We start from the raw sequence: 25354 nt of genomic DNA on the forward strand, positions 1-25354 counted from the left end.
TAATTTAATTTTAAATGTAAATTTTATTTAACATATATTTAAATTTAATAAGAGCACGATTTAATGTAATAAGATTAAATTAATAAAATATTAGGACATAAAAATTTATAATATATAAAAGAAGAAAATCTAACTTATCAAAAAAGCTTATCAAAAAAATGTATACAGTTTATACGTATACTAGTATTTTTTGCCTAAGATTTTATTATTTCAAAATGAAACTGATGCGGTATAAAAGAAAGAAAATGTGTGAGATACAAACGTTTCTTTCGAAAGGATAATCATTTTATGCACGCGGGTAACTTACTTTATTATATCATAATAGAAAAATATTGTGGACAAATATAACTGTGAAATACATAAATAAAAAAATAAACACATAAATAGATTATATATTGAGCAATTTTTCTCCATTTTCATGATAATGACATCATACTGTTTCCAAAATAAATTAATGAAATATAAAAAAATGCAGATAAAATCAAGGCTCTATGTGCCATACGAGACTTTGTCTTTTAGAGTAAATCTCGAGAAGAGATTACGTGCTGGTATCCTTCGAGACAGATTCGCGACTCGGTTCGCTAAGTGACAGTAACGTAGCCGGAATTGCGACCATTGGGAAGGCTCGGAAGTAATGTGTCATCGTTAAAGGATTGTAAAGGATGTAGGGAGCTGTCTCTCCCTTCGTTTTCTCCCCGTTACGCCTCGTATGCTTTTCTTTTCTCGAGGAACTTTTCCACGAGTGAACATTATTTCGCACCGTCTATTAAAGCGCAATAAATAATCCGAATCTAAATTTATCAGAAGGAAAGACGCATATGATTAATAAGCAAGAGTTTTGTCAATTTTCGGTCAGAGTTTGTAAAAATTTCTCTTCGCGAAACTCTTTCATTCGCGTTCTTAGTTGAAAAACGACGAGCGTCACTAAACGATGCTTGATAGTCCTCCGCTATTGGAAGGATATCGATTGCTTGTAGCCGGGGAAGCATCGCGGTGGCCGGGAGAGACGCCGAGGCTTTCGATTCCAAAGTAACGAGGTCCGGTAATGGAACCCGTATGTGTAATTTACCACGGAACTGGAGGCGCGCGCGCGTCGCGTGCTCGCACGCATGCACGCACATACACATACACATACACATACACATACATGTCTACACGCGACGACGCACTCACCCATCCACCTACACGCGCGCGCGGAGAGCGGCTTGATTAAAATTTCTTTGGAGTCCCTTCCCCCATCCCTATCCTGTACGGCGTTCGTTTGTCTCTCGATCCGGGAATACTCATCAACCTCCACATGCGGGCTCCTGCAGGACAACGATGCGCGCTTCGACCCGCTTAACGGACAATTAACGTCGAGATCTCAGCGAGGCGTGTAACGAGCACACACAAACTCCGAAAAAGATTCGGTGCCCGCTCGACGCCAAACATTCACGATCGCCTCGTCTTGCGAGTTGAATCCTTGGCTGCCGCAAGGACGTGAAGAACCGGGCGAATCAATTTTGCGGGCTATTGTTTTCGGTAAATGAATTATTTGGTATTTTTGGCACGAAACCCTATGTGAGATCGCTACAAAATTCGAATCTCGATGTTATTTCGATACTAATATGTCAAAATCATGATTGTTTTTTTTTTATGTATTAAATATGCGCGAATTCTTTAGTGCGATTAAATACAAATAAAGTTTTTTTATTTATAATACGATATCAGGAAACAAACTCACCGAAGGAATTTCAGTTTCCATCCTTGATCCATCGAGGTGTGAACTGCGAGAATTAAACTTTCCTGAAGCTTGTGCCTTTTTTTCTAAAAGCTCCAAAATTGTCCTGGAAAATGTCGCAATATATTTTATGCACGCAATTGTATTAATTGTATTTACAGTAAGAATATATAAGACGCAAGAGCAGCTTTATGAATTCATTCCTCTTTTTTTCCGGCACAAAAGAAAAGGAAAAATAGAAAATACTAGAAAGAATTTCCTAATTAAGAGCTCATTTCATAAAGCAAGTCCGCGCTCATGTTTTAGGAAGAGAAAGAGAAAGAAAAGTATATTTAAAAAGTATATTTAAGAAGAACAAGACCTCTCTTTCCCTTTCTCTTTATTGAAACAAAAAAAATGCATTTTCTTTATTCACTTCTTTTGTAACACAAAGCTAATTAAAAAACCTCAAACAATAACGCGTTTACCTTTGCGTTTCTGTCGAAAAATGGATAGTAAATATATAATAAATGTTTATCAAGTAAATGTTTGTAATTGGTTCATTACATTATTCTAAAAACTATAAAATGCTTCAAATAATAAAAGAGAATTGATTATTACCTTAGGTAGTTCTGACAAAATGAAAACAGAGTACTACTGGCTTGATTCAAGATTAATTTACACCGCGAAGGATCGCGCCATAGACGAAGTCTTATAGAGGGGTGAAAAGATTTATGGAATTATCACAAATTTGTGCTCCCGTTCACATCGCACCGTCAAAAATAACTGCATTATGTATAATTGCGCGCTCGTCAAAAGACTCGAAATTTGTTGTATACATTTGTATATACATACACATGTGTATATATATATATATATATATATATATATATGTATATGTATATGTATATGTATATATTGAATACGTGAAAGTAGGTTTCCGTGGGATTTCGAGCGTAAACCAACTAGGTGCTCGAGTGAATTGATTAAAATCGAACCGCGCGCGCGGCGCACGCTAACAAAGGAGAATTGCGGTACGGAAAGGGTGAAGAGAATGTAGGTGGACGTGTAGATGGAGCGTAGAATGGGGAATGGGCAAACAGAGCGCAATTAACGTGCAACCATTAAATATGTACGCGCGCGTTGCTACAGCGCGATGCATGCGCGCAGGTCGAGCGCGCAAATACATCGAGAGAGTATCGAATACTCCCTCTCTTTCTCTCTCTCTCACGCGCGCGCGCGCAGGAACGAATGGGGCACAACGTCTCTTCTCGTGCCCTGTTGGCACAGCCGCTTGATTAGCTTCGCCATATTTACATGTCATTAGCCGATTGTTTGTCCAAGTCGGTAACTCCATCCGCGTCTCTCCCTCGTGCGTCGCCGCAGTTCAGTCATTTTTTTTTTTTTTTTTTTTTTTTCAACGAGAATCTATCCGGCGATTGGACGAAATGTTACACTCTCGTTCGTTTCCGGAAATTTTCGTAACGAAATTTTTTTCAGTTAAATACCTCCCGCGAAAGGTGGATTTCAGCTAAATATAGTACTTGGAGATCAGTATGGCTGGTTTCTTTTTTGAATGGTTTTATTCCATAAAAAATACGAATTTCGATCTCAATATCTCGTTGCCTACATTGCATAACAACTTTTTTCTTAATTTATTACATTATAAGTGTAAATTTATTGGGCAACCTAACGACGATGCCCGGCGAAAATTAACATTAACGCGCAATAAATAGATGAATCGACTTGTAACTGAACTGCAGGCAATTATAATAGTAATAATAATAATAAAGTCATCGATACGCTTCGTGACGAAGTAATTGCATCTTTCAAACGATTAGCCTTCGGTCCCCCTTGCAGGTAAAACGCTGCAAAAAATCACAGCTTTACTCTCTATTCAGGCGAACAATTATAAACAAATTAAAATTAATGTAACATTTAAATATCGTCGAATTTTACGTTTGCTTTGACAAGACATAGTAATCACTTAGGGATACGCATACACACATACATTCTTTCTCTCTCTCTCTCTTCGCAAAACTGTCTTTACGGCAAGGATACGACTTTTGTAAGAAATAGGACGAGCGGTTCTTTTGCGTCGTTTTATGAAACTTACGGACGATTGCCCTTAATATCTATGCTTTCGGTTATGGTAACGAGGATTTGATTAATCGTATTGTTTCATCATGATCGCTCATTTTCCGATCACCGATCATCGATTATGTCGCGAGACGCATTTTTTTATTGGGATGCGTACAACTTTTCGATTACCGGTTTTTAAAAAGTACCACTTTTACATCACTATTAAGGCAGTATGGTAATGTGACTTGATTTACGTAATATAGTTAGGCTTCCTCCCGTATTTTCTTTCTAGACGTAATTGCGCAACATCTCGGATATGTGCTCGTTTCTCTAATCGCAGGATCACAAAAATATAAAGATAATATGTCTTATCGGTTGTATATAAAACAAATTTCTTTCTTGTCACAAATCACTCAATATTATGTCATAAAAATATTCATATTTTTTTTTAATTAACAATATAATTATCAGAGAGTAACGTAATTAACTTTTATATCGCATTCCATGAAAGAAATAAAAATACTTTTATGAAAAGAAAAAAAAAAAAAAAAAAAAAGTGCCTTGTCTCGACCTAATATTTCAATCACATAAAAAACCATCTCGAGTAAGTTCTAAAAAGATCTATGGAAAAGTAAAACAATTAATTGTAGCAATAACTTTTCCCCCAAGTCTTTTACCCTACGTCTCATAGGCCACGATACAGTAAGAGATGCGGTACAATCATTGACGCTTCGCATAGAAACTTCCAGGATGTCGCTGAACTATATCGTTGTAAAATATCTCTAGGGTACAATGCGATCGTATACTGACACAATTGCTATGATTCAGACAAGTTACAAACGTGTCGTCGAGACACCGTATGCACGGTGTAATAATACGATGAGCACACGATCAACAACGTTAATGTCAACGTAATTAGCCTAATTATGTCTAGCCAGTGGCGGCGTCACTGCGATCGGTTTTGCTCGCCGTTGCCGATTCATGCCGTCTCAACTCTTCCCTCTTTTCCTGCGGAGAGACGATACCAATGGCCAGAATTTCGAAATCGTCCGAGAAATCATTCGCGTTCATCGCTTGTTCTGGAGTGTCGCTATGGCCACTGCTGCTACTGCTGACGCTTCTGCTTCTTAATCGCCTACCACTGGGTAAGTCTTGTCTCTCGGTATCAGCCTTATCGTCAGGAACTGAGACTTTGTTATGAAGATCCGAAAGATTGCTTTGTGCGATACGCATCGCTACCGCTGCCGCCTCGTTGTTTTGATGTTGCTTTGCGTGATAGGTGTTAATTGAAAGAACGCTCGCCGCCGGATAATCATTCTCAACTGACTGTCGGAAAGCCATTGCGCATGATGATTGCGCATTAACACAGGTAAGCTCAACTTGGTCGGAGAAATCATCAGAAGGCTTTATCAAAGCTATGTCCAAAGTAGAACGTACGGGGGGCGACTTGTCCGCGGCATTGTCGTCACGAGAATTTTCCGAGACCGTATCGCGCTCTACCCAAGGGAAACGGACAATTAAGCGATCCTCGTCCAAGTCGTCGCACGATGTCAACAGTGGAGTTTCAGCAACGGCATCATCGTCATCGTATCGTTGGATGGGTGCGTCTTCCCGGACAATTTCGTCGTCGCTAACCTCGTCCTTGTGTGCTAGCTTTGTTCCAAGTGGCGCTGGTATATGCGCTTCTTCCAATTTCACGTGCTCAAAGAACCTCGTGAGGGCGCGCCGCTGGAGCTGGACTGCTGCTGGCTTACTGTCTGACTGTTCGCGCGATTCCAGCTCGTGTTCCGCACGGCAGAGTTGCTGTCGCAGGAGCGGATAGTCTCGATCGTTTGGGCCGAGGCTTCGTAACTCGCGTGGACGACCGGCGATAGTATAGGACTTATTATGGCCTGGGAACAGTGAGTGGATGAAAGCGCCGCTTCTTGACCCATGCTTGTTACGACTGTCGACATTAGTTGCTGCTGTTTCTTCCGTTGGTCCGCCTGACTCTGGTTCGTTGCCGTTGTTCTCGGCGTCGTCATAGAAAGGCAATAAGGTTTCTGTGGTTGATCTGGTTGACTGTTTGATGCAGAGTTTGCCGCCTGAAAGTTTGGCCCAGGGCTTTCTGCCGTTGAGGGTCGCTCGGTCCAATTGATAGTCGTTCGAGACGGGGTTAAGAGAATTTGACAATTTTGGTACGGTGACACAGTGGAGGGAAGCTGCGCGATTGTTCTGTTTTTTGCGGATGTTACGATCGTAGAACAAGGAGTTGGAGACGAGGGGTTGGAAGCCGGCTTGAAGGGTAGCGCTGCCACTGGTCGGCAGTTGATAGTTGAAAACTGCGGAGTGGTTTTGGTCTTCGGTTTCACCGCCAAGAGGCTGATCGGACCTTCCAGTCGGCTCGGTGATTTTCTTGATGATGAGATATGATTGGTGTTTTTCTGGCTGGATAGTGGTACCGGACAATTGATAGGAGTGTGGCACTTGTTCCTCTGCTTGGATGTAAGTGATGTTTGATCGTGAATGTTGGTCGATGTTACAAGATGCGATGTTTTGTCGTTGTTCGATGTCGATGAATTTACTGCTTTCTGATTGGTCGACGTTTGAACTAGAGGTATTGTTTGAGGTGATTGGGATGAGGAAGGTTGAGGAGGGCAAGTGATTGATGCCGAAGGCGGTGGAGAGGATGCTCTTTTTCTGAGTTGTATCAATTTTATGAAATCCACCAGCCGTTTTATAGACTTCTGAGTTTTCTCTTGCTTTCCCAACAGCTCCTGACGCATGCGCTGTTGCAGCTATTAAAAAAAAGAAAGATTATTAAATATTTTTATGAAGAAATGTTTCAAATTTGAACATGTATATAGTATAAATTTTTAACTCTATCACTACTAAGGCTGCGTTCGAGAACTACTTTCGTGCGTTCAGAGTGTCATTCTATCTTTGTGATTTATTAAAAATTGAACAAGGACAGATATATGTTAGTGTGTACACGAGTGATGTTTTTCGAACACAGCCTAACAAGGAAACATCAAGTGTCTGTTTGGTTTAGCTTTTGAATATATATTACTTTATATGTAAAATTGTGACAAGATTAGTCAGTAACATGTGATAAAAATATGTACATAGATGAGCATAAGAATATATACAATTGTGTAAAATTAATAATATTATTTTATGTGTGTATAAAGTATTAAATATCTTTTTATATTTTTAGTCTTATAAAAATTTTAAAAATCAAGAATAATAATAATGTAGAGCATAAAAGCATTTTGAATAACATTTGGGGAAAAAATCTATATACATGGTTATGAAATTTTAAGTAAATAATAAAACTAATATCGAAAATATATTTTATACATATACTTTCACATATGCTTTCGATGATATTTATTCAAAGTCATCAATTTAGCTTTTAAAGATTTTTTAAATTCTAAACACGTTATTGAAAAAAATTTTACTTTTAAGCTGTTCTGTAGAATATACTTAAAATTCTATAAAAATCTATAAAAATAAAACCTATAGAAGTGGAAAGTACTTTTATATGTTTCCTTGTTGTAAGCGTAACTTATATATATATATATATATATATATATATATATATATATATATATATATACTTATGTATGTACATATATTATTCTAATGACTTTGGTTACATACATATGATTATTATATAAAGAGCCACTATAGTAGCTTGCCAAAAACTTTCGCTCCATACAAAAAAAGACATAATATTAAATTTTGAGTCATGCATTTTTCTTAGTCGTCGATTTACAATAATTGGTAAATTAGTTAATTCACATAATGTGATAACACTAAAGAAATTCTACAAGAAACATCATGTATACTTTTAAAGTAAAGCCATGTTTTGTTATATATAACTGTAATATAATATTGTAATATTAGTCAATATCATAATTGAAAAAATAACTCATAATTTTCTGCTTATAACTTTTTTCAATGAAAAAGTATAAAATATCTTTGGTATATAAATATAATGACTGTACAAAATGACTATATTTTCACTAGATAGATATTACACAAATGTGTGTTGTATACTACTATATCGTTGTAAATGATAAATTATATCACTTGACAGTGGAATTGATATTTCTTTTCTTCATATATCGATTTCATTGTCCACATTAAAGCAATAGAAACACTATTTTTTAAGTAATAAATTCCAAATACATTTATATCTAATAAAAAATTTGTTTTCTAAAAATATTTTGGCAAAAACATCATCATGATAATAAATACAACTTTTAAAATTATATTAAAATTCCTATCTGTTCTTAATAATGTCAATATTGAAATAATATTATAATTTGAATAATTTAAATAATATCTCATGCACTCTATGTGTGTGTGTTCTCACATATGCAACAAATAAATCATATTCATAAATTAATGTAACAAAGGAGATCAACGACTAAGGAAACAAAGCTAACTCTCTCATACATGTACAGAAATAATTAAAATATTAAAGACTAGTCGATTCTTTACAAATTTAGTTCTAAATTCTAAAAATGCAATCTTTGATATAAAAAGAGTTATTATGATTTCTTCTAAATATACATACATATGTATATTTATAAGAAATCATAATTATGATTACATTTTAGATAATAGAATCGACCTGTCTTCGTAAAGCATCGCATAAATAGAAAAATAAAAAATATAATAAAAACGCAGAGATCTTGCAGGTTCCTCTGGATGAAAAAACAAAAGGACGAAAACCGTTTGCAATTTATAATTCATATAACTCAAGGGCATTCCAAATGAAAGTGAACTTTATAATTTGTCTCTATGCAGGCCACAGGACGAACCTGAAGTGACTGGCCGAGTAGTTGTGAACGTTTTTCCAACTCGTAAACCTGCAATCTCAGATCCGAGTTTCGCTCGCGCAGCTCATATCTTTCTCTCTCTTTTTCCTCTGCAAGATATTTTGCGTTCAAAATACAGGTTGTATTTTTTGTGCCCTATCGTGGACGATCGACCAAAAAGTTCTTCTTAATTGTAAATTCTTCGGCCGTATTTGAGAAGCCGGTCTCAGACGCGAGCACTTCTTCCGGCAGGCTGCCTCTCTCGTTTATTCAGTGCGTGTGTGCTTACGCTCAATTAAGTCTGCGACAACGCTGCGATACCTCGTTGTATGTTAAATCTAGAAGTTATGGACTCATGTTATATAAATTCCTGTGCTTATTTAAAATAATGTGCTTGCGTCGGTCCTTAGTAATTTTATCCCGAGCAAGTTTTTCGCATTGCTTTTTTTTTTTGCATCTTGTCATTTTTACGATCCATCGATTGAGAAGGCAGCAAAAAATTGCCGATTTTCTTCACAATTAAAAAACATCAATAATTCCCGGCCGAGTTGCTGCCGCAACTGATTGTGAGATAAGCCTACCGCGACTGTTTATTAATTGTTATTGTAGAAACAAGAACTTTTTTGTCAATCACACGCTTAGCGCTTTTTTTGGAAGAGGATTTCCACTTTCGTGAATTTTTACCGAGTTTTTCATTTTTTTTATAGCGTGGAAGCTTGTTTTCTGCTTCCGCTTCACTTTTAATCTCCGCGTCTTCGTCCTTCCCAACGCCTTCTTCCTCATCTATGGCTAGTACACATCTTGGGCAGATCCTGGATGGAACCAATGATCGAGTATGACACGAGACGTGATAGTTACTTGAGCAATTTTTGCATACCGTTAATGAATCTACAGAGAACGACAAAATTGTTACATACTTATGTTATATTATGACCAAATTGTTGAAATAATAATATATCTAAATATAAATGCTATATTTTTACTCACCTGGGTTTCTACAACAGATACACACAACAGGTTCATTCCCGATTCTTTCGATGGTCAAGCTAGCTGGTAATCCGGGAATATGAACAGCCTTATTGCTTATCTGCTGAACGGATTTGGCACTAGGTACGGACGATCGCATTTGGTTGTCTTCTATCTTGTTTTTGTTCACAAAGACTTTACTATCTGCGTTTCTGAGGATATTTGGCCTGGTAGTGGACTTTTGAACTGGGATCAGCGATTTCGTTACCGTTTGTGCCGGTGGCGAGGTAGATTTGACTGGCTGAGTTTTATTAGGTGGTGGCGACGGGCCGTTCATACGAGCAGTCGTCTGCCGAGTATGAGGTGCATTTTCTGACTGAAAGTACGAATATAATCTCCTCCGTTTCTAAAAAATAAGTACACCAAAATATCAATTATCATATATCTCCAATACGATATTAAATAGCATATGAGAAATTTATTTCCACAGCCATTTTTATAATTTACATTTTTTTAGAATGTAGAATGTTTTTGTACAATTTTGCACTTTTATCTTTGTGCAAAATTTAACATATACTACTCTATGTATATCAAAACAAGTTTTTAAATAAAAATAAAACAAAAATATTGATAAACTTACAGACGGTTGTTGATTATAGGTTTGATATACAAAATTGCTGTTTGCCGTGCTACGACGCTTCCTTTCCACTCTTCTATTCTGAAGTTCTGCACATCTCGCCTGAGTAATAAGTCCGAGACTACCGAGGAAGTCCTCTTCTTCCATTAATTCAATTTTAGGTTCTTTTTGCTTCTCTTCCTCTTGCTTCTCATCAGAATTTTCGTCCATCGACACTGTAACAACGTCGTCTTCGCCAGAGATAGTTTCGACTGAGCTAGGACTAGGTAATCTGTACAGAAACGTCCAATTGAAAAAATTTCAAAATTCAGTTCTTTATTTAATACATTTCAACAGACACTTTTTTAGTCTTTAATTAATTAATTTTTTTTAATAAGCTTACTTTGTGCAATCATTATCTTGCGCCGGTAAATGATGCACATCACCATTTCTGACAATTTCTTCATAATCCTCTTTTGAAGACTTTGTCTCAAAACCATTGGCAGCCGTTTCATGCTTTGTCTCATTGTTGTTCATAATATGATTGTTATTCAGGCCCAAGAGAGCCGCTATGGAAACTTTCGATCCATTTGCGTTGTCTGCCATGAGCGCTGTTACCTCTTTGCGTAGCCGCTGTACGACTTCATTCTGTATATTAACAACAAGATATATATATACATATATATAGCACAAAATTATCAGTATTATAAAAAAAAAAAAAAAAAAAAAAAATAGAAAATCTTTAGCAATAGCTTCTTTAGAAGCAGCAGACACTAGCTGTATTAATTTCAATATATTGCAAGGAAATATAAAACTCACATGTGTACAAATATTCGAATAACTCTTACGAGTTTATATAAATATAAATATTGTATATGTAACAAGAAATATGTATGTATATATGATAATGCGATAAAATAGAACACCAACGTACAGTTATGCGGTTAAAGTTACGAAACAAAATACGCGTTTACCCCATGCTCGAAAGTTAGAAAGTTTCCGCTACTTTTAAAGTAAGTAAGGAACAGATAATCGTTGGAAAAAATCGTTTAGGCACGAATGAATGAGAAAAGCTACGAGAGCAGAAAGTTGAGAAGAGATGTAAACGGATGAGAAAGACGCCGAGATTTTGTAAAGAGCCCAAAACGTTTTCGCGGGGCATTTTATTGATTTTAAACTCCTCCGTCTCTCTGCCTCTCGGCTTTTCTTTCGCTCTAAGTTGCTCTCGCTTCTTCTTTCTAAATTGTCGTCTCCTTCCTCTTCTTCCTCATCCGCTCCCTCTTCTCTCTCATCCGCCGCCGCATCACGCCTTCTCATTCTTGTAGCCTATACGTATTATCTATCTATGCCCGTTCATTGCGTCCGAACGATTTATCTTGTTTGTTATCAGCGCCGTCAAAGAAAAAAAATGTGTCACATTGAGCACGTAAAAAAGGGGCGAGTAAATATAACTACATATACAAGAAAACTGTAAACGACAAACATAAAGGTACTCGAATTAAAAATTAACCTAGTGTTAAGATTTATTTCAAATTTCCTTTTTTTTGTTAGAGATTTTATAGCTTATTATTAGCATAGTACCATTATATAATGTATGATCGATATTTTGTGTTGTTATATTTTGCTACGCGAGTGATATCATATTTGCAACAAGACTTGTATATTTTGTAAGAGTTGAGCAAGACACGTCAAAGTTTTCGCTTTGTAGTAGACGCTTCAGATCAATAATAATGTTGACTGCTACTGTAACTTATATATAGATTTATATTTCTCTCTGATATTTTGTAGTTAATGTAAAACAAAAATTGTTCGCTCATCGTTAGCCTTCAAAGTATAATTCCCTTTAATTTATCGTTATGAATAAATTTTCAAGCTATCATTACATACCACAAAAACACACACACACATACACACACATACACTTATGCATGTGTGTAGTAAAAGTTACACAATCGATTCGTCAAAAGATTATTTGTAGAGTTAAAAGGTCTCCTAATAATAATTTGAATAAAGATGATACATAAATATATATCGCAATATTCTGTGTGCATGTGACATGCAAGAAAATCAATTATTTGCTTACCTGTTTTTTTCCCAAAGAAATAATGTACATCTGAACTCTCTTCATATGACCGAGAATATCTGAGTTCTGTAACAGGGCGAATTACACGGTTATCAAGTCTAAATATACTAGAAAACATAACTGTTAAAGTAGGTCAACTTGTGTACATTAAGATCTTTGAAATAATTATATATCAAATAATTATATACGGAATATATTATTGTTACGTTTATGCGCGCGCGCATCTGATGACATTATTGACAGTGGCGAACAAAGGCTAAATATACGTTGATTTATAAACATGATTTACAAATTACTAATAAGAGAAACCAATACCTTATGTATAATATGTTAAGAATTATTTTATAAAAAAATTGCTGAAATTTGATATATTTTATGTGATTGTATCTTGTTTGGTTTTAAGCGTGTAATAATCTAAATAGTAAAGTTTTTCTTTGATGTATGCGTGTCCTTCGCTAGTTGCCACGGAACGAAGGTGAAACGAGATGAAACATTTGGTCGAAGTTTGTTACGCGATGTGACTTACGGAATTCCAAATGCGCAAACACACCATACGACTCCTGCGAAATCTCACTCTTATTGCCTATTGTCTGAATTTACGTGTATCATAAATTTGTAAATTGTATGGAAACTTAGAAACGGAAATTATTCAAAAAAAAACTATACTTACATTTGGCTCGGTTTCCAGTCTGTTCTTATATGTCTGAAAATTAACGAAAAAATTGTCATTAATATCGATGAGAAAAAAGTATAAAATACATTTTATAGAATTTTATAGGGAGATAAATAATCCAGCGTATCTCTCTGCGAAAACCGTCAGCGTACGTGACCAACTGGAGCATGATGCGCCATATTACGCCATTACGCTCTCAACCCCATTAATACCTCCATTAATTAATAAAGATGCAAATTCGAATTTCACATCCTCAACATCCCGTCAACTTATCTCCTAGTTTACATTTAATTTTCTTTCTTGTTTCAGAAAGTCAAAATCAGTCGTCATAAAATTAAAATATATTTGAAATTACATATTTAAAATTAAATTAAATTAAAATATATAATTTAAAAATACATTTAAAAATATTTAAAAATACATTATTAAAATTAACGTACGCATGATATTACATATTTGCAGTTAATTAAGCTATTAAGCGACGATTATAATTTCATAAAAGAATAGAGTTACGAAAGTAATTTCATGAAGAGCGAGAAATGTCGTTTATGAAATTTCATTTATTCCCTCGTGCATAAGAAAACTGAATACAATCTTTTTATCTCGATGTAATTATCGATAAACAATTTTATGCAACTCGATGGGACTTATTTCGCTGACAACTACTAAATGAAGAATTAATCAAAAACTAAAGTAGGGTGTACTCGGTACTCGGGACGCGTAAAAGTAAAAGAGAATGACCTCGTCAACATTTTCGCAGTAAAAGTCAATCAAGCGTGACTCGACGACTCTGGGAAGCTTCTCGATGCAAGTATCGCTGCACCTGTCCCCCTCCAATAAAATAAGTGAACTTTGGTTACATAAATCGCGTTCAACTATTATGAAACCACAACACAACCATTGTCCCCTCTCGTTTATATTCTATATTCTATACCTACAATAATTTTATCCATTTGCAACCCGCAAAAATAAAGAAAGTCGTAAGACGGAAAGTTAAGAAAAAAAAAAAATCTATCGATACTTGTCTTTTAATATCGATTTGTTATAGTATTGATTGCCATAGTTGATTTCAATGTGCCATACGTATTCATCGTGTTGAGAAAATTCTTTTCGGCCTCGTGGAACACGATGAAAAGTATGTCGCATAATTCAGGAAGTATCGATTGTCCGTGGAGGACGTCGCTCGTGAGTTTGAGGTGACCGTTTAATTGAATGCGCAAACTTTGAGGCGCCGTTGTATTTAATAAACATTTGATTGTCGTAAGAATCAATTTTTGACGATTTATATAGAAACGTCGGCGACGTGCTCTCGATACATTTATGATGTAAAACATTTATTTATGTATAAAACATCTCTTTATGCGAGACTATTTTCTCGGACCTCTGTCTCTGAATGTAAGCTGCGAAATGCAGTATAAAAAGGGATTTCTGCGTATATTATCGATATATTTACCAACATAAGATGGAGGCATGTAAACGTACGTTGCTAGAGAGACGTGTAACTTTCGACATAGCTTTTGTAAGATAAGCGGAACAATCAACAAGTTTTCGGTGACGGACCGGTGATTATTATCGTTTGCGAAACACTATTAAACTGATGATGAATTTCTCGACTCGAAATTGCTTTTAACGAGCCAAAGAGCAAACGACGCGCTTAAAGCGAGAGAGAAAGAAACGGACGGACAAAGACGAAGGGAGAGAGAGAAAGAGGGCGCAGAGAAGGTGACGCCTCGGATAGAGAAAAGGAACAAATATGGTTAGCCATAAACGAAACTTTCGGCTTTCGGCACAGGCTCGCTCTTTGCACGCCACCCTTCGCGTCATATAAATAATTCCGAAATTGTTCGCGTGTGATCGCGTATACCTACTCGCGCGCGGGCGCGCGCGCTTAAATTATCCGCAGAAGACGCTGGTGGATCTATCGCGTTCGAGAGTTGTCTCGATCGATCTATCGCATCGGCCGGAAAAATTTACACGGGGGGGGGGGGAGGGGGGAGCCGGGCCGATAATTTCCGTGCGATCGGCTGCAAACTCGCGTTATAAAAAAAAAAAAAAAAAAAAAAAAAAAAAAATTTCCCGTCAATGTCCAAAGATTCGAAGAGCCCCGCGAAGAGGCTTCTCCTTCGCGTACCTTCCCTCCCCCTCTTAACCCCCTTATCCGCGGTTCGTCTCTCTCGATCGCTATCGACACACGCGCGTACATATATACATATACGCAACATCGTATAATACTCGCGCGTATTATTATTTTACCTGATGCTCCATTATCGCTTTCTGCAAGTTTTTTTGCACCTTGATGATCTCCACCGCCAAGTCCTTGGATATCTCCATGCTTCCCGGCAGGTGGTCAACAGCTCTCGTTTTTAGGAATCAGCAACAGCGCGCGGCGACAGACAACCCCGAGAGAGAGAGAGAGAGAGAGAGATGTACAATCCCAAATATACCTGATATTATTCAGGCGGGAGCGAACAGTGAACGAGAACGCGGCGAGAGACTCCCTTCCTTCTCCGTACGGCGAATTGACTTGGACGTGACAACGTGCGCGACAACCGACACAACGGTGGCGACGAGCGACGAGCGACGAGCGGCGAGCGGCGAGCGGCGAGCGGCGAGGCGCGTCTCGTCCCGTCCGCCGTCCGTCTCGTCCGCTCTGAACTTCGGCCGTTTCGTCTCTGCGGCTGCGGATCTGTGCGCTGTGCGCTGTGCGGAGCCAAGGCGAGATTGCGCTCCGTCTCCGTGAACGCGCCACAAGCGCGTGTATGTATATGTGCGTGCGTCTCTGTCTTTCTCTCTTCCTCTCTCCTTCTCTCGCGCTTTTCTTCCCTCTCTCCTTGTCTATAATCTCTTGCTCCTTCTCTCGCACACGGCTCGCCCAAGTATATACGAATTTACCGAACTCGAGAGAAGCCGACGTTCGCCTCGCGCGACGCACGGATCCCTTTGCACTTCCCGGCCGCGAGCTACGTCGTCGCGCACTAAAAAAAAGTATATTATCCCTCGCTCGTCGTCGGCGACGACGGCGACGATGCGAGTGTTTTACGCTGCCATCGGCACGCTGCGCTGGCCCTCGCTCAAATGTCCACGAGTCCACGACCGTACCAAGCTGATTGTGCGCGAGCGCCCTCCTCGTCCTTTCTCCCTGCTTTCCCTACACTGCCCTACGCTGCCTCAATCGGAGCCCTTCGTATACTTACGGAAACCGAGCGAGGAAACGACGAGTTTTCCCGCGCGAAGCATGCGGGGCTCGCGGTTCAACTCGCAATGAAGATTCTCGAGCGATCTCTGTCTCTTCCTTTCTCTCTCTCTCTCTCTTTTTCTAGGTATATATATCTTTCCTTTTCCCGATCCTCCTTCCTCCTGTCCTTTCGCCAACCCTTTCTCGACAAAGATAAATTACTTCGATGAATTTGCCCTCAAGTGGACGCTCGCGACGAGAAATGCTAGCACACTGGTAATAACGAGCGATTGGTTGTTGTGCCTGTACGTTGAGTTGCTATTGGATGACGCGTATGGTGTCAACAATATGGCATACTAATGGTATAAGAAAAATTATATGTGCATATGTAATGTATATGTATTTAATGGTTAATCAATTATAACAATTAAAATTTGTTTTTCTTTTTTTTTTTAATTTGGAGATTTAGATAAAATTTAATTATCAAAAGTGTCATTTAGCTGATAAGATGCATTACGTAGCTTGATAATTTGATAGTGCACGATGTTAAGAAATGAATCAATAACTAAATAATAATTTATATATAATTGCGATATATATTATAACAATCTTTTCATAATCGATTTTAATACTTTTTACAAATAAAAAATAATAGATAATTTTCTTTACAATGTAATATAATTATAATTGGAAATCATATGGGACATAAATTTTTTTATTTTGCAAACATCGAGATTTCCTTTATTCTAAACAATTTTCTTGGCGTGGTTTCTTTAGCAACAATCATAATGCATGTATCTCTAGATATGATACACGCGTGTGTCAAATGTGACAAGAATGTATGTATGCACTTCAAGCATTTACCAGGTATCCAATAAAGGCTGTGTTCCTTTTGGACACGCGCTGAAAGCATCATTCCATCTTTGTTGCTCGTTATACGTCGAAGAAAGATAGAATGACGCTTTAGCGTGTCAGTGTCCAAAGAGAACGCAATTAGAGTATCTCGTTGGTGCCAATAATCAAAAATTTTTATTTTATAAGGAGAATTATATTTCTAGTATCGAGAAACATCTCGATACTCGAACACAGATTCTCCTCTAATGAGAGAGTATTGAATTTTATATAATTAATATAAAATATACCTAATGATATTCAAGCATATAATAGTGGAAAGAAGAAAGAATATAGAGTAGAAAGAATATAGAAATTTAGACAAATATAGAAAATGCTAAGTACATACTTCATGTAAAATTAAAAAATATCAACATATATCAGCTGATTGCCGTTCATCATTTTCTTATCAACGCAGGCGAGATGAGAGAAAAGTTATATTCGAATAAATATAAAGGAGGGTTAAAATTTATAAGTTCGGAAAAATTTATGAAGTATGAATGCAAAAATGAAAAATGAAATTGAAACTATAATTTATTTATATTGAATTGTATATATTACATTTCAAATATTTCAATAGCCTTTCAATATAGACAAAGTGTTATTGATGTTGACAAATAAGCTCCGGTTGGTTGGAAAAAAAACATTTCTCCGATACACGTCTTTCGCTGTCACAAAACTACAGTCGATTCATCGATAAGTAAATGTTACCACTGATATCAATGATGACACGTCTGTCCACGTCCCAAGTATACGAATATGTCTACATGGTGAGGTTAATGTTAAACGGTTTGTTTTTTCGCGGAGGATTTGTTCAATAATAGTGTTGTTTTACGAAAACAAAAATATTTTTAATTACTCTCTAAAGGAGGAGAATTGTATTTAATTTCTGCAATCATGTTGAAAGCTGTCATCTTAATTGGAGGACCTTTGAAAGGTTTGTACTTGCTTAAAAAGTTTACTTATTTATTTATATAAAAATCGTAAAGTAATTAAAGCATAAAATTATCAAAAACAATATTTTTTTTTTAATTGCATAATTATGTATATGTTTGATTAAAACTTCAAATATTTTCTTCTCTTTCTGAATTTATATTTTGTTTTCATGTATTATTATTTATTAATTGTGCTCCTATTTGCTTTCTAGGTACAAGATTTAGGCCTCTATCTCTGGATATTCCAAAACCACTGTTTCCAGTGGCTGGATTACCTATGATACAACATCACATCGAGGCATGTGCCAAAGTGCCTGGTCTCAATGAAATTCTGATAATTGGCGCATATTCTAAGAATGATTTAGCTCAATTTGTACAAGAGATGTCAAGTACCTATGGCATAATTATTAGATACTTACAAGAATTCACTCCTCTTGGAACAGCAGGAGGCATGTATCATTTTCGCGATCAGATTCGTTCAGGTAGTCCAATGTACTTTTTCATTATGAATGGAGATGTCTGCGCTGACTTCCCTCTACAAGAAATGGTAGACTTTCACAACAGTAAACAGGCATTGCTTACAATCATGGCAACGGAAGCCACTAGACAGCAATCTTTAAACTATGGATGTATGGTTTTGGGCAAAGAAGGAGAAGTAGCACATTATGTCGAGAAACCTTCGACATTTGTGTCGACTCTTATTAACTGTGGAGTATATCTTGCCTCTCTCGAAATCTTTCAAACAATGGCAGATGTCTTTCATGGTAACCAGCAGCAAGAGCATATTATGTAAGTTTCTTATAGACTTTGAATATAATAAGAAAAAGAAGGAGAGAAATAATCATCTTTTTTCTGATATTTTGTTATGGGATTTCTTATAGGCAATTATGTTGTAATGGTAGAGATCCAGCGCACATTTCATTTGAGCAAGATATACTGACGCGTTTGGCAGGATCTGGACGATTGTTCGCTATACCTGTACTGAGATGGTGGTCGCAAGTAAAAACTGCCGGTTCTGCAATATATGCCAATCGACATTATTTGGCTCTCTACAAGCAGAAACATCCAAATCGTCTTGCTTCTACAAATAATGATTCTTGTAACATTATAGGAGATGTGTATATTCATTCATCAGCTACTGTCCATCCAACTTCCATTGTACGGAGATAAATAATCCTTAAAAATATGATTTATGTAAATATGTTTGCGCATATTAACATAATAAAATTTGTATTCCTTACAGCTAGGCCCTAATGTGAGTATAGGTCCAAATACGACTATTGGACCTGGTGTACGAATTAGAGAGTCAATTGTGTTGGCAAATGCACATATACAGGCCCATTCTCTGATTCTCCACAGCATTATAGGAACAGGTACCAGCGTAGGTGAATGGGCACGCGTTGAAGGGACTCCTTGTGATCCTAATCCTAATAAACCATTTGCAAAAATGGAGAACTTGCCATTATTTAATGCTAATGGCAAGCTCAATCCTTCCATTACAATACTTGGTAAAGAAAAATTAAACATTATTAAACTATCTAATAATGAAGAGTTTGAAATTATATGTATTTAATCTTTTTACAGGTACCAGTGTAAGTTTAGCTGCAGAAAAAATTTTATTAAACTCGATTGTTCTACCACACAAGGAACTTACGAGAAACTATAAAAACGAAATTATTCTTTAATTGCCTAGTATTTGTCATGATTGATATATTAATACACGAATCGCACAAACGAGATAAAATGTTAAGTATATTATAAAATTTTATAGTATGTACAAAAATTTCTGGCATAATTTTTTTATACTATTGAATTGTGCAATTACAAAATAATTTTGTAACATAGAATTAATGTAAAATTTTATCTATGTACTGTGTACATGTTATATAGCAATTATAAATTATGTCCATAAAATATAATGGTCATGCACAAAAATACATATATTAATTAATTCCATATATATATATATATTTTCATAAATATATATTACCAATAAATTTTCATTTATTGATAAATATTCCATTTTCATCATTGTATAAAAATAATATATGTGCATGCAATATACATTCTAGAATTTCGCGCGATGCTTATGTGATTCCAAAACTCGCGTTAGTGCTCGCATATCGAGGCGGCAAGAAGAATAATCGGAAAAAAATCTCTGACGGAGGAGCGCGTTTGGGCCGCCTAAGGTGAAGTTTGCTCTCGCGTTCCTCACCGGCGGCGCCAGGTGTTTACGGCGTACGAGCAAGCGAGCGAACGGATACGCGAGCGAAGAGGAAGGAACGAAAGAGCGTACGGTGTGCGCGTAAAATAGCCGCATTGAATTGTATCGTATCAACAGGTAGATCGGCGGGTCGGTATGCGTGGGATGACGTCGTACGCGCGACGTTTTTCGTAGCGTCTGGATTCGCGAAAGATGCGATGCGCGAGCGAGCGTCGCGACGAAACGGCACGAGAACGACGACGACGACGACGAGGGCGACGTGTAGTTTTATTAAAGGACGGCGGACGGCATCAGAGAGCGACGAGAATCAGCATCGAGGGAGAACAGCGCTCCAGGTGGATACGCGGGTTCTCTTAAACGTGTTGTTCCCTGGCGGATTCCGCGCATACCAACGCCACTGATCCGGCTTCCCCGCGAGCGGCGCAGGCAGCGGCTGCGGTGGCGGCAGCGTCCCGAGTCCCAATCGGGAGGGTGATTTTTGTGTGATCGTCGCTCTCGTCAATGACACGCGCGGAATGCGCTGAGCGAGCGCGCGATCCCACGCTGCGCTATACGCGCTGACATTGTTGCGTGCTTGTCTTCGTACCATTGGCCTTTAAAAAATCGTCTGAACGCATCCTGATGTAAGTGAAACGCAAGTGGAATGTATTTTAAATGCAGCGCAGGACAACGCGGATCTCGTGAGGACGTCACGAGGGCGACGTTAATTTGACCCCGGTGCATTATACATAACGGATAAATAAATCCACTTGTAACATTGAACGTTGCTCATTTTTATAATTTTTTTTTAATTCTATCGAGATGATTATATATTCAATAATAACAAACAATATATATATATATATATATATATATATTTAAATTATATAAAATTATATTTAATATGTATATTAATTTTAATATTTAACTAAATAGACTGAAATTTTTATGAAAAGGTAATATGATAAAGATATTAGTGAAAACAAAATGTAACTTTATTTTTAATTTAATTCTTTCTTATTTCTCAAATTAATATTTTTTCCTTGAAAAAATACTTTATAAAAATTAAAATTTTTTTTAATTTTGTTTTTTTTTCTTTTTTTGTCTATTATTTTATGAATATTACTATCTTTATAGTAATAATATTTTATAGTAAAATGTTTTTGTTTTGTATATGCAATTTAATAATATATATAATTATTTATTTTTTCAGAACGAAGGAACCATGGATTGATGAAAATAAAATAAAATATTGTTAAATATTCCAAATGGGTAATAAAAGCCCATTATGGCCCAGTGTCATCAATCACAACAACAGCATGAATTTTTGCCCCTGTGTGATATACTGTTTAACATTATTTCATTAGCATCTTATTTCTGCGATGTTGTCTTTGATTTTGCAATGGTATATGCCCTCGCCCATCAAGCGATAGTACCACCCATATTGTTTCCACTAAGTATCACATTTATAGCTACTTCTCTGTTGATTTCTCAAGTTAGTATCTGAATGAACAAAAAATGGATTCTATACTATCTTTGTACTTATAGTTTCATTGTTATTTTTATATTATTTTTGCAGATTGTTAGTTTGAGATGGTACCTTTGGGGAGCTAGGGGTAAATTAACAAATAACAATGCATCAAGTGATTACCATGCAAATTCAATAAATAAGATTGGCAACTGGACTATAGGCTGTGTTCTATTATTCCATTCTACTCAAGTCGGTGTACTATGGAGATATTTCAAGCTATTTATACCAGTCAATTTAACTTATGTGAAGCACGAGGTACGTGTGTATTTTTAAGAAAAATTTCTGATCCAAAAAAGAAAACTTGTCGATTTCTTGTCTTACGTTAGTTTTATCATCCTAGGTACGGGAGCTGTGTGTATTAAGACTGATACACGCATTCTGTGAGGGTGCTCCAATGCTACTTTTGCAGCTATATGTTTTGTTCGGCGTTACGGACGATGGTGAAACAGAAGTCGGGAAACCAAAAGAAAGCGAGAGCAAGGACGACAATAAATTAGCGAAGCTAACATTAGTGTCGGCAGGCCTTTCCTTGTGGAGCGTATGTTGGGCAGTGGCCAGTTTTAGCAAGGGTGCCGCGCGTCTACGTAATCTGGAACGTTTAGTGCTAACATGGTTGGGAGTGCTGGCACAATTATGTTGGCGTTTGGGAACAGTGAGTGCTCGTGTCGGAGTATTAGTCACGTATGCTTCGCTGTACGGTGGACAATGGCTGTTGATCGTAATGGCCCTACACTGGTTAACAATGTTGACGTGGTTACTGCTCACACCGGACGGACTCTTCCACGGTGGCGAGCGTCTTCCCCTTCTTAGAAAGACTTTCCTCGCTTCTCTCCTCGCCTTTGTATATATATTTGCATATGTTAATCTACACGAGACGAATCATCGTCAAAAAATGGTTAGTTACATGTAGATGAACTGTTTTACATCTGGAAAAAACAATTTTAAAAACATAAGTTTAGATTAATATTATCCTAATATTACGGTTTTTTTCCAGGTGATATTTTACACTGTAATGTTTTTGGAAAATAGTTTACTCATTGGTGTATGGATGGTCGGTGTTAATCGCGCTGATCTTTTAACTCGCCAGCATCATCTACAACCAGTTATTCTAGTACTTATTCTTCTAGCTTTATTTTCAGGTGGCATGTTTTTCATGGGTCTTTATTATAGGTAAATGCAATATTTTAACTATATTTTATTATATTAATGCTAATATTAATGCTTTTCTTATCTTTTTATATTTTTTCTGTTATAGATTTTTTCACGTAAGGAGGTTGAGGTATGAGTCTGGTGGAAGAATGACTGGTTCGAATCTCACTACGCTGTCCAATCAGGTATAATGTAAGATATATTTCTTTTCTTGGAAAGATTGTTATTTAATTTTTAACTTTCAGGACAATGTGGAAGAGAAGCAAATAGATTATAATGAAGAGAAAAAAGTCAACATCAATATTACTATGAGAAAAGTAAAATTAAGCAATGGCGGGATACCAGGTGTCTTCAATTGCCGTTTCGCAAACCCAACGGCTGTGAATCCGAATCGCAAGAAGAAGAAACCGACCACCTTTGTACCGCCACCGCCGCCACAATCGCAAACAAGCACGGTAATGAATTCCATGACAACGGTGGCAGACTCGAAACAGTGGCTCAATGTAGCTAATGGGTCGAGGCAATTAATTCCGTTCTGGAAAAAGCCTATATCCTCTAATGGCATGCAGGTGCAGACATATCTATGACTAATCTATTCGCATATTTATTACAATGCAATTATTACAATACAATTCATCTTTCGATGCAGAATGATGGTTCCAATGAACGCAAAGATGAAACTGATATGACACTCAGTGGCTCATTAAATGTCACATTAATACGAGAAAAATTGAAGGAGAAAAAGCAACAGCAGTTACGCGAATTGCGAGCCATACAAGAGGAGATCAAGGAAGGTAAATTGTTTCCACCTCCATCCGCGTCTACATCTTCTTTCTCATCCTCTCCTTCCGCGTCTAATCAGCAACCACCACCAAACACGAAATTGCATACCTCTCCGAGTTCTCCATTATTCACGTCTCCACCATCAATTTCCGAACAAAATGGTACATTGTCATCTTGGCCACCTGTGAAAATGCACTGTCTCTTACCCCCACCACCTTCTTCTTCGTACTATCCTAATCCACATTCCTCGAATTCATGGAGATCAGTGCCTCAACGAGAGCGAGCAGATACACCAGAGATATTACTAGCACCACGATGTCTTCCGCATCACTATTCTCATTGGTCTCCATCTGGACATCTTAATCATAGGTAATCCATCGAAAAATCCATCGAATGCGTTGAACGTACACATTTGAATGTATCAATTAATTTATTTGTTTCATCAGATTACATGCAAATCAAAACGGTGCTGAAGAAAATCCCAAGTGCGAGGGTGAAGGAGAGGCGGAAGTTAGCGATATGGAGGGTAGCCAAATCTCATTACCTAGAAGCTACACACTTCCTCGTGAATTTAAATATAATCATCCTAACAGTGTTGCAAGAGAACGAGAACGTCGCCCGGGAAATAATAAATTGCCACCTTCGCGCTTTTATTTACCGTCTACTAATAGTTCTGATGGTAAATATACTTTTTTTTTTGCTTATTGTAGTTTTATTTTATGTTATCATCACATAGAAATTTTAAATATTTACAATTTAGATTTATTATTTATGGATTATACTTTTATTAACTAATGATGATTTTAGGTGATGTAGATAGTGCTGATAATGAAGATGAAACAGATTCGGAGGCACAAATTCAAACAAAGACCAATCACGTTCGTAATCATAACAAAGCAAAATGTCACGTGTATGAAAATAATGAGAATAATGACGTTGCTGATCCTAGTCTGGAGTGCGACACATCTAATATTATGTCCAACAATTGTTATTTAAATAATTCCCATAGTGCCTTTCGACCGAGTCAATTGCTCAGAACACGAGTGAAACACGAAACAAAACTTTAAGTTATGTTGTAATGTATAATTATAAATTTTGCCACATGACGTGCAATATTAATGTGCATTACTTGCAATATGATACAATTTAATTTTTATTTTATCGTAGTGTTTTACATAAGAGTGTGCAAGTGTGGAATCACGATATAAATATAATATTTTTAAATACATTTTAGGAAAGAATAAATAGTAAACGAATATAAGTGCCTTATTATTAAAAGTAACATATATACGATGAATGTTTTATATAACGTATAAAGTTACCTGAATAAAGAATATTAGAAATTGTACACTCTTTATTCATACATATAAAAAGACTTAATAATATTAAATTTAAGATGTTATATTATTTAAAGAGATATATTCATATTTTGTACATTTACATTTCTAAATATACAATCTTCTAGTAATTTTTTATATTGTTTTCTATATATCTTCTTTACAATATAATTCTCTGTAATATATGTAATATTTTGTATAATAAAAGTCAAATAAACTATAGTGATGTATATGAGGCATTTGTTTTATGAATAAGCATACTCGTGTATTTTAATATATATTTAGACTTGTCTATTTTTCTTTCTCCTACATTATGAGCAAAATTGTAATTTAAAAAGACACAATAAATTAATATTATTAAAATATTAAATTAACATTCAAACATTTTAATAAATGTTACTCGGAGGGAGGGGAATAATATTT

General features: G+C 36.5%; 3 protein-coding genes across 6 annotated transcripts; 2 read left to right on the top strand and 1 right to left on the bottom strand.

Annotated features, from left to right (window-relative positions):
- Positions 1 to 3263: 3263 nt before the first annotated feature.
- LOC140670646 (uncharacterized) lies at positions 3264 to 16262 on the bottom strand. 4 transcript variants are annotated; one of them, XM_072901369.1, is made up of 8 exons: positions 15181 to 16262; positions 12925 to 12957; positions 12255 to 12320; positions 10575 to 10819; positions 10196 to 10463; positions 9577 to 9961; positions 9274 to 9477; positions 3264 to 6558 (listed from the first exon to the last, which is right to left on the bottom strand). In XM_072901369.1, exons 1-8 carry the CDS (start codon positions 15256 to 15258, stop codon positions 4712 to 4714), a joined length of 3126 nt encoding a protein of 1041 aa, XP_072757470.1. In that variant the 5' UTR covers positions 15259 to 16262; the 3' UTR covers positions 3264 to 4711. The 4 variants fall into 4 exon arrangements, with proteins under 4 accessions (XP_072757470.1, XP_072757471.1, XP_072757472.1 ...); XM_072901370.1 differs by lacking the exon at positions 15181 to 16262 and adding an exon at positions 14410 to 14727; XM_072901371.1 differs by lacking the exon at positions 15181 to 16262 and adding an exon at positions 14381 to 14403.
- Positions 16263 to 17276: 1014 nt separating this feature from the next.
- Gmppa (GDP-mannose pyrophosphorylase A) lies at positions 17277 to 19779 on the top strand. The gene is made up of 5 exons (XM_072901379.1): positions 17277 to 17930; positions 18141 to 18717; positions 18810 to 19086; positions 19172 to 19436; positions 19513 to 19779. The coding sequence occupies exons 1-5, from the start codon at positions 17891 to 17893 to the stop codon at positions 19611 to 19613; spliced, it is 1260 nt and encodes a 419-aa protein (XP_072757480.1). The 5' UTR covers positions 17277 to 17890; the 3' UTR covers positions 19614 to 19779.
- A 172-nt stretch (positions 19780 to 19951) lies between these two features.
- LOC140670647 (uncharacterized) lies at positions 19952 to 24899 on the top strand. Its single transcript, XM_072901373.1, has 10 exons — positions 19952 to 20775; positions 21345 to 21626; positions 21711 to 21917; positions 22003 to 22557; positions 22657 to 22832; positions 22918 to 22996; positions 23057 to 23380; positions 23461 to 23963; positions 24041 to 24273; positions 24402 to 24899. Exons 2-10 carry the CDS (start codon positions 21420 to 21422, stop codon positions 24659 to 24661), a joined length of 2544 nt encoding a protein of 847 aa, XP_072757474.1. The 5' UTR covers positions 19952 to 20775; positions 21345 to 21419; the 3' UTR covers positions 24662 to 24899.
- Positions 24900 to 25354: the final 455 nt, after the last annotated feature.

Source organism: Anoplolepis gracilipes, chromosome 10 (assembly GCF_047496725.1).
Source record: "Anoplolepis gracilipes chromosome 10, ASM4749672v1, whole genome shotgun sequence".
Taxonomy (NCBI): Eukaryota; Metazoa; Arthropoda; class Insecta; order Hymenoptera; family Formicidae; genus Anoplolepis; species Anoplolepis gracilipes.

Bases quoted from the DNA above. Each gene is read 5' to 3' on its own strand.
- LOC140670646 (XM_072901369.1), bottom strand. From the start codon at position 15,258: ATGGAGATATCCAAGGACTTGGCGGTGGAGATCATCAAGGTGCAAAAA. The intron at 9,962-10,195 runs GTAAGTTTATCA...CTTATTTTTTAG, and splicing joins CCTATAATCAACAACCGTCT to AAACGGAGGAGATTATATTC. The intron at 9,478-9,576 runs GTGAGTAAAAAT...CGTTCTCTGTAG, and splicing joins TATCTGTTGTAGAAACCCAG to ATTCATTAACGGTATGCAAA.
- Gmppa (XM_072901379.1), top strand. From the start codon at position 17,891: ATGTTGAAAGCTGTCATCTTAATTGGAGGACCTTTGAAAG. The intron at 17,931-18,140 runs GTTTGTACTTGC...TTTGCTTTCTAG, and splicing joins AATTGGAGGACCTTTGAAAG to GTACAAGATTTAGGCCTCTA. The intron at 19,087-19,171 runs GTACGGAGATAA...TATTCCTTACAG, and splicing joins CTGTCCATCCAACTTCCATT to CTAGGCCCTAATGTGAGTAT.
- LOC140670647 (XM_072901373.1), top strand. From the start codon at position 21,420: ATGGCCCAGTGTCATCAATCACAACAACAGCATGAATTTTTGCCCCTG. The intron at 21,918-22,002 runs GTACGTGTGTAT...TTATCATCCTAG, and splicing joins TAACTTATGTGAAGCACGAG to GTACGGGAGCTGTGTGTATT. The intron at 22,997-23,056 runs GTATAATGTAAG...TTTAACTTTCAG, and splicing joins TCACTACGCTGTCCAATCAG to GACAATGTGGAAGAGAAGCA.